Source organism: Stegastes partitus, unplaced genomic scaffold, assembly GCF_000690725.1.
Source record: "Stegastes partitus isolate 25-593 unplaced genomic scaffold, Stegastes_partitus-1.0.2 Scaffold1380, whole genome shotgun sequence".
Lineage (NCBI taxonomy): Eukaryota > Metazoa > Chordata > Actinopteri > Pomacentridae > Stegastes > Stegastes partitus.
Window position 1 is genome coordinate 187,244 of NW_007579111.1, and position 8,966 is coordinate 196,209.

General features: G+C 48.5%; 1 protein-coding gene across 1 annotated transcript in view; it reads left to right on the forward strand.

Annotated features, from left to right (window-relative positions):
- The first annotated feature begins 435 nt into the window (after positions 1–435).
- The window catches only part of rbbp5 (retinoblastoma binding protein 5), a 28,009-nt gene continuing 19,478 nt past the window's right edge, over positions 436–8,966 (forward strand). Inside the window, exons 1-12 of the mRNA XM_008299100.1 lie at positions 436–585; positions 2,753–2,778; positions 3,690–3,862; positions 5,097–5,237; positions 5,323–5,485; positions 5,624–5,733; positions 6,309–6,428; positions 6,576–6,729; positions 6,824–6,895; positions 7,552–7,669; positions 7,858–7,927; positions 8,268–8,503. Coding sequence (XP_008297322.1) covers positions 567–585; positions 2,753–2,778; positions 3,690–3,862; positions 5,097–5,237; positions 5,323–5,485; positions 5,624–5,733; positions 6,309–6,428; positions 6,576–6,729; positions 6,824–6,895; positions 7,552–7,669; positions 7,858–7,927; positions 8,268–8,503 — 1,402 coding nt within the window. The 5' untranslated portion in view covers positions 436–566. The remainder of the gene's footprint in view (positions 586–2,752; positions 2,779–3,689; positions 3,863–5,096; positions 5,238–5,322; positions 5,486–5,623; positions 5,734–6,308; positions 6,429–6,575; positions 6,730–6,823; positions 6,896–7,551; positions 7,670–7,857; positions 7,928–8,267; positions 8,504–8,966) is intronic.

The window sequence follows — 8,966 nt, forward strand, 5'->3', positions numbered from 1 at the left end:
ACAGGGAGCACATTCAGCTTTATCAGACTGAAAGCAGTATTATCTGAAAGAGTTCAAATGTTTTATCTTCTTCCTAAAAACTCTGTCGAACCTTTAGCGCTAAAGTCTGTAAATCAGATAAATCTGGGTTCAAACCAGACACAGTTGGTCAGATAAGTTAAGTATAAAAAGACAGTTTAGATTGTCATTGTTGTAGTAATAAAATTGGATAATAAAACAATAGCACAATGTTGAATTTATTTCAAATAAAAGTTGTATTTAAACTGAATAAGTTAACTCCCAGAACTTCTGCATGAAGTCGTATTTTTAGTCGTCCTGTGCAGCAGGTGTCTCCTTCCACCTGTGATGTTGGAGTCTGCTCCTAAAACCAAAGAAGAAGAAAAAGAACTTCCGGCGCTCGGCTGGATTTCCTTCAGGCACATCCGCGGCCGCTTTGTTTGGGGTCCTCACCGGAGGCTCGGCGCCAGTCTCCCGGCTGCAGCTGCTCGAGTGAAGAGGCGAGAAACTCTGTGAAATAGCGGTAGAGACAGGTCGCTCCGGGACTTCGGACCCTCAGACGCGCAGAGATGAATCTGGAGCTGCTCGGTAAGAAAGTGGAGACGCGAGTGTGTCGCCTGTTGGCCGCGAAGCTCCGCCCGCTGGCCGCTTGTTGTGGTTAGCATCGACGGTTAGCTTAGCATGTCAACAACGCTGCATACGAGTCAAATTAAAACGATTCAACGAGGCAGCTTGGTTGGTTCTGAGAAACAGTTCGCGCTACATCAGTTGCTGACTGTCTGATTAATAATAATATGTACATGTGAATTAAATGAATTAAATGAAATGAAGTGGCGGTTAGCTAGCGTTAGCTAACGTTAGCTAGCGTTAGCCTGTCACTGAATGAAGTGTCTCAGTTCGTGATGCTGCGGGACGGTTTACTCACAATCACGGAGTCTTATTGAAACTATGTGGAAATAACAGCGTACGCATCTTCTCCAGGTGACAGCCAGCAACGTCACTGGTCATTAACAACATGCAGGTAGAGATAGAGAGAAAAATCACAGAATCAGAATGAAGGTTTCTGGACGTGAAAGCAGCCTCTATACTGGCTCCAGCCTCTAAACGGGCTCCAGCCTTTAAACCGTCTCCAGCCTCTGAACGGGCTCCAGAGGCTCCTTGTGAATCAAGTCCAGGTTTGTGTAGTGTGACACATCCCCGGTTCGTTAAGCGGGTCAAACCTGGAAAGGTGCCTCGGTGGGATGGGGTGTTTTCAGCTCTCTTTGCAAAGACTGGATCTTCCCCGAGCGATCAGGAAGTCTGGTAGAGGAATGCCTCTGGAGAGAAAATGATGTGACCACAGCTGAAACTCAGTCCGTTTGGAAGCTCTCTGAGCAGGTGAAGACGTCAGTGTGTGATGTTCAGACTCCTCCAGATCTCTGTGCTGCTGATTAGATTCACGTGTTGCAGCAGAACAGTGACGAGAAGAAAAGAGAACAAATCGACTGTAAGTAGGAAGAGCTGAGAAATGCAGTCCAATAGATCTGCACACTACAGACACTGTAGATCCATGTAATGTGTACGATGGATTAAGACATAAAACAGAACAACATACGGTACACTTCTGATCATTTAAATGGTCAAACTGCAGGTTCTCTTTGATTGAACTTGTCCTCTGTGATGAAATATTTCAGTACATCTGAACAGAGCTGCAGCTTTATGGACAAACGGGAACGCTGAGAACATAATTATTGTATTTATCACAGTTATTCATGGATTTAGAGAGCTCCGCTTTCACTTCCTGCTCATCTTTGTTCCTGCTGATGTGCACATCTGCACCAGAGTCAGACTATGAATCCTGTTCAGCTAAACTCAGAGCAGGAGGCTCATCATGACTCCTGTTGTTCTTTCTGTCTGCTGAACGTCTGATGCTGAAGTTGTTTTTGCTTCCAAACCGTCCTTTTCCGTGTTTCTCTTCTGTTCTGAGACCAACAAACGTGTGCCTGTTAAAGACATTAAAAGGAAGCCTTGAATCAGATTAAATCTTGTTTTATCAGAGTTGTAGTTCAGTCATGAGAAGGAGACCTGTTCAGGTTTTGTGCTGCAGCCTGACGTGTATATTTGCTGTCCTTCGTTTCCTGTGGTGCGACCGCTGTGCACGTCACGGTATCAACGCCGTGAAACCAGACTGACTTCTTCTTCCAGACGTAAATGGGGATATGTAAATGTAGATGTGATGCAGGCTGGACGGAGAAAAGCTGCAGGATGAGTCTGTTTCTGTTGTAGCTGCGAGAGTAAAGCTGCTGTTTGTGTTCTGAATGGTGTCGGTTTGTTCCAGCGAGGTTTGGTTTGTGAGCTCCGTTTGGTCCGACCAGACAAAAAGGAGAAACTCACAAACAGAACGACGGTTTCTGAGGTTCTCGTCTGGGTTCTGTGCAGCTCCTCTCCAGGTGTGAAGGCTCAGTTCACTGATCGCTGACGTGGATCATGAGCTCGTTGTCCCTCCTTTGGGTTTGTACGAAAACAAAGTTTTAGAACTCTGAGAATGGGCTTCAAAGCGTGCTGCAGCTGTTGGGCCCATTTCAACTCTAGAAGCAGTTTTTAATCGATGAAGCAACAGAACGTTGACATAAACTTGTAGCTCAGCGTTTTTTTAGGAACCCCAGACTTTAATCTGAGAAGGTGTTCTGTCTTGTAGACATGAGGATGGATCAGAACAGTGCAGGGTGTGTCTGACTCTTCAGCTCTAATCCTCTCTCTGTTGTTCCTCTTGCAGAATCGTTCGGGCAGAACTACCCAGAGGTGAGTTTATCATAATCACATGAGCTGGAGGGTCCTCCTCAGAACATCTGGTTCTGTATCTGCAGTAGCTTTATTAACAAAGCAGAGTGAGTCCAGTCAGAGGTCCTGGAAGGTCCTGGAAGGTCCTGGAACCTGCTGCGATGCTGAATCATTCACGTGGGATCATAAAGGCAGAGCGTCTCTGAAGCGTCTGCAGACCAAACAGTTTGTCAGAACCACAACAGAATCTTTGGTTCTTTCACTGTTACGTTGGAAATTTGACGGAAAATTAAAAATGAATCAAAATGACTTTATTGGACGCGTCTCGTTTAAAAGTGACCAGAATCAGAAAAACCAAACTTTCAAAGTTCAGAATCACTCAAAGATGCAAAGTCAGCACAGACTGATTTCATCACACTCGTGTCTGTAAAACGTTCACACCAAGCAGCTTCTGGAGGCCTCAGTGGTTCTGCTCAGACCCACCGCCAGCTGGTGGAAAGTCAGAGCGGTCCCAGAGGTCCAGGTCCTTGAAGTCCACAGAGGAGGGTCCAGATTGATCACTTTAATGGACTTTTTCCATCATTTCTGAGCCTCAGAACTTCATCAGAACAGCAGATAGACACATGACATTTAGGAGGAAGAACACATCTGGGTTCTGGTAGAACCTGACACCAGATTAGTTCTACATCCATCCTCTATGGACTTGAAGGACCTGGAACTCTGGAATATTCAGTCTGAAGGTAGAACTCTGGTCAGTAGATGAAGGTCCTGCAGATACAGAACCAGGTGTACTGAGGAGGTTCTGGAGGCTCTGATGGTTTTTCCTGAGTTATTTGTGCAGTGACAGTCCTCCTACCAGCAGAGGGCGATGCTCTGCTGTTGGAACCAGTGTGACCTCCTGGGTGTTGACTGAACTCTGGTTGTGTTGTCAGGAGGCAGATGGCACCCTGGACTGCATCAGCATGGCGCTCACCTGCACCTTCAACCGCTGGGGGACTCTGCTGGCCGTCGGCTGCAACGACGGTCGCATTGTCATCTGGGACTTCCTGACGCGAGGCATCGCCAAAATCATCAGCGCTCACATCCACCCGGTCTGCTCTCTGTGGTGAGGTGTTCACACCAACATCTCTTCTTCTTCTACCAGTTAGCAGCACTGAACAAAGTGATGCAACAGGGCTCCACTGCTGAGACCCTCCTTCAGTTTATCATCACGTCAGCTGTCTTTAAATCACCCTCAACACTTTGTGGGGCTTTTTTCCGCTGTGGCTCATAGAACGACACAAACGAGAACAACGACAAGTTTCTTTGGTTGTTTATTTTGCAATTTTTTAAAACTAGTTTCCGTGTTTGTGTCGTCTCTGCTCTGTGGAAACGCCGTCTGCACCCCAGAATATTCAGTTCTTCACTGAGTCCGGTCAAAACAAACATTTTATGGATTTTTTTTTTTTTTTTTTTTAAAGAGAGATGATTTTATCAGGGCTGCAGGTGTCTCAGTGGTTAGCACCGTTAGCACCTCACAGCGAGAAAGTCGCTGGTTGGCGTCCCGGTGAGGACACCCGGGATCTTTCTGCGTGGAGTCTCCATGTTCTCCCCGTGCAGCGTGGGTTCTCTCCGGGTTCTCCGGCTTCCTCCCACACACCACAAACATGCTGAGGTTAATTGGTGATTCTAAATTGTCCGTAGGTGTGAATGTGAGTGTGCTTGGTTGTCTGTCTCTAAGTGTAGTCCTGTGATAGACTGGTGACCTGTCCAGGTGAACCTGCCTTCACCCTCAGTCAGCTGGGATAGGCTCCGCCCCGAATGACCCTAGTGAGGATTAAGGTGGAGAGATGATGGATGGATTTTAATGAGGCGTCACAATTGTAAGCTGAGATTTGGTTGCATTCTCCGACCGACACGTGACAGATGAGTCGATGAAGGACAACCTGAAAGTTAAAACTCAGTGATTCTGTGTTTTTACAATTTCTGGCTGAAATAGTTGAGTCATTTTCACAGATAGCAAAAACCAGAACCTGCCAGAGGGTTTTGGTGTCCAGAGGGTCGATACAGACATTCTGTTTCAGTTTCTTTGATCAGACAGGTTTGTCTATAACACACTCAACACCTCAGCTTGTTCTCCATACAGTAGCCAGTCACTGATCGGACTAAATGATTAACCCAGTGAGGGGGAGATTCACAGTCGTTCCAGATCGATATCCCAGAGGCTGAGTTGAGTGATGTTGCGCTCTGGTGATCCGGCGTTCCCTGCTGCTGTGGTCACGTGAATGCAGGTTGACGGCCGGTTCATTTGTGACACAACCGGCTCTCTAACCAACGGCACGTCATGTGTTTGTGTGCAGCTGGAGTCGAGACGGACACAAGCTGGTCAGCGCCTCCACAGACAACATCGTGTCCCAGTGGGACGTCCTGACCGGAGACTGCGACCAGCGGTTCCGCTTCCCGTCGCCCATCCTGAAGCTGCAGTACCACCCCAGAGACATGTGCGTTGTGTCGCCTCCGCCTGCTGAGCTTCAAGCTGCATGCGTCCTGTGGTGGGTTGGTCCAATTGTTCTTCTTGTGTTTCAGGGACAAGGTGCTGGTTTGTCCCATGAAGTCGGCCCCGGTTCTGCTGACACTGTCGGACTCCAAACACGTGGTCCTGCCGGTGGACGACGACTCGGACCTGAACGTGGTGGCGGCCTTCGACCGGCGGGGCGAGTACATCTACACCGGCAACGCCAAGGGAAAGGTCAGCAGACATCATGAGAAAGCATCAGATCAGAACACGAGACCTCCTCAGAGCCTGTCAGACCGAATACCAGACCTGCTGAAGCTGAGATAAACCAAACGGTGCTGCTGTTTTCCTTCTCTGTCGTTTCTGCTGCAGATTCTGGTGCTGAACACGAACACTCAGGAGCTGGTGGCTTCGTTCAGAGTCACAACGGGAACCAGCAACACCACCGCCATCAAGTCCATCGAATTCGCACGCAAAGGGAGGTGAGAGGCCGCAGCAGGGCTTCCTGTGCTCAGACCAGGGCTGGAGCTCGTGATCTTCTCAGCTGATCAATCAGTGGTTTGGTCTCAGGACAAAACGGTGACAAATGAGGATCAGAGTTTCCAGAGATGTTCGGTTTAGTGTCACAGAGGAAAGAAACCAGAAATATTCACTGAAGAAGCTGCACAGATTTCAGGCTGTTTTAATAAAATAATTATGTGAACGGATTAATGATCAGAGGAGCTGGTGATTCGTTTATTAGTCGATAATAGATCAATAGTTTTTGCAGCTCCGTTGTCAACATTGACTAGTTTCATTCAGTCGATGCAAACTGCCTGCATGTGAGTCAGTCTGAAGTGAAGGTGCTTCGATCTGAAAGTCTGATTAATCAGTGTTCTGTCTGGACTTAAATCTGAACCTTTCACGTGGAGTTTGGTTGGATGGAGGTTCTGCAGCTGTTCAAGTGTTGGTTATTGCCCGGCAAGTCGTTTGGTCTCTGAAATGTGAGACATTGGTGAAGAAGCTGTGAGGTCGGAGCCGTTCCTTCTCTAACGGCGCTTCTTTGGTGTTTCTGCAGCTGCTTCCTCATCAACACAGCAGATCGGATCATCAGGGTTTACGACGGCAGAGAGATTCTGACCTGCGGGCGGGACGGTGAGCCAGAACCAATGCAGAAACTACAGGACCTGGTCAACAGGTACGACAGCTCAGGTTCTGAAATGCTTCCATGAAGGACGCGGCAAAGATAGATCTGTGGAGCATCGTTCCACTTTGACACGTTTTCACTCCTGTGCTGAGTTCTGTCAGAGTTTCAGTCTCGCCCTGCTGTGTTCTGTGTGCTCAGGACTCCGTGGAAGCGGTGCTGCTTCTCCGGAGACGGCGAGTACATCGTGGCCGGCTCGGCCCGGCAGCACGCCCTCTACATCTGGGAGAAGAGCATCGGCAACCTGGTGAAGATCCTGCACGGGACCAGAGGAGAGCTGCTGCTCGATGTCGCTGTGAGCTTCACATTAACACACTCATTCTGATGATGACTTTCAGTTTGTCGGATGCTGCTGGTCCGCTAACCGCCTTCCCTTCGTCTTGCTCCAGTGGCATCCGGTCCGTCCCATCATCGCCTCCATCTCCAGCGGAGTCGTGTCCATCTGGGCTCAGAACCAAGTGGTGAGTGAACGGTGTCACAGATGGATTATTGTCAGTCGTAATCCTTCATTATTATTATTACTGTTATTGTTGTTAATAGTAACAATAACAATATAATGATAATTTCTTCAGTGATCCATATTTTCCTCCAAACTGTGGAGATCTGACCTTGAACCCTCTGAACCCTAAAACCTGCTGGAGGGTTTGAATCAGGTTATTTTTAAATAGACTCAGTTTATTAGAGCCAGAGACTGTAGGAACTGAACTCAATCAAAGGCTTTTCACGTTTCTTACATCAGGTGCAACGATCAGTTTCTTCAGGAGAACCAATCTGAGCTTCAGCTCTGACACCAGATCAGTTCTACAACCATCCAGGTGTCACAGTCTGATCACTGGACCTGGTTCTGTACAGCACAATATCAGAAAATGATTCATCCTCAGAATGAACCCTGTCTGTAGATGGTCCTGGTAGGTTCTGGAGGTGAAACGATCCTTCTGTTGTCTAGAACTGGTTCTGACCGACCACCGTACACATTCTGATAGGATCAGAAACCAGAAACACGCCCAGGGTACCGAGGACTGATCCAAACTAAATGTACGTTTCGGTGCATTCTGGGTAAACCGGACGTCGTTTGTCATTTCCGTCGTCATGGTGTGAACATTTGGTTTGTCTGCAGGAAAACTGGAGCGCCTTTGCTCCAGACTTCAAAGAGCTGGACGAGAACGTCGAGTACGAAGAGCGAGAATCTGAGTTCGACATCGAGGACGAAGACAAGAGTGAACCCGAGCAGACAGGTGGGTGACAGACAGACAGACAGGTGGGTGACAGACAGACAGACAGGTGGGTGACAGACCAGTGAAGTGGGCGGGTTTCTTGTTTCCTTCCATCCTGAACGTTACAGGTATTTGTGCGGAGCGCCTGCTGCTCAGAGAACCTGAACTGGGTCTGCTGGTTTCACTGGTTTCCTCCTGCTGTGTTCCAGGTGCCGACGCTGCGGAGGACGAAGAGGTCGACGTTACCACCGTTGATCCTATCGTGGCTTTCTGCAGCAGGTGAGAAAGACGAATGAATCTCAGAGGTTCTGATTCTTCCGGGTGACTCTGACCCATCTTTAACAGGCTTTTAGTCTTCAGTCTCACACTGTAGACCTGCTGTGTTCTGAGCTTTAGAGACTTAATTAACTGGTACCATCTTGTTTTAAAACTTGTATCAACCTGCAGATACTCTCCTCATGGTAATCTGATTACATCGGGCCCCGGCCTTTATTGCTCTTGTTTTCACTGTGTCATTGAACTGATGCTCTGCACCGATTAAACTCTGCTTCTTTGAAAGTTGGAGACACATCCAGCTGGCCATCTGAATAAGTCTGATCAGAGTGTCCTCTGTGTGCAGCGACGAGGAGCTGGAGGACTACAAGGCCCTGCTGTACCTGCCCATCGCTCCCGAGGTCGAGGATCCGGAGGAAAACCCCTTCGGACCGCCGCCGGACGCCTCGGTTCCGGCTGCCGCTCCAGACGAGGCGCTGGCCGGCAGCGACAAGAAGCAGCGACAGCCTTCGTCTGAGGGAGGTCCGGCCAAGAAGAAGGCTCGGACCACCACCATCGAGCTGCAGGGGGTTCCCAGTGACGGTGAGGACTGGACCATCGGTTGGACTGTCAGGGTTCTCACCAGCTGCAGTGCGTTAGGAGCTGCATCACAGACGGCTTCACCGTCCAATATGCTGCCACCGGTGTTATCAGCACTGGAAAAAGTAGAAGCTCCACATACTGTAGATATTTACCTGTTTATATATTTCATTAGTAGCTCCACAAGCTGACGGAGAAAACCTGTGTCCTCTACATGTCAGTACACGTATCCTAGACCAACTGCAGTACCTGGTTGTTCCAACAGGTGGAGCCTCTCAATGTTTAATTCTGTAGAGACCAGAGGAGGCGTCACTCAGGCCTTGTCCACACGTAGCAGGGTTTTATTAAAACGAATACCCTCCCCCCTACACACCACCTGGTTTTTAGAAAAAAAATGTAAACACAGATCGTACATGTGACGTAAGAACATATTTAGTCGCAGGCAGTGACGTCTGGAAACCCAAAA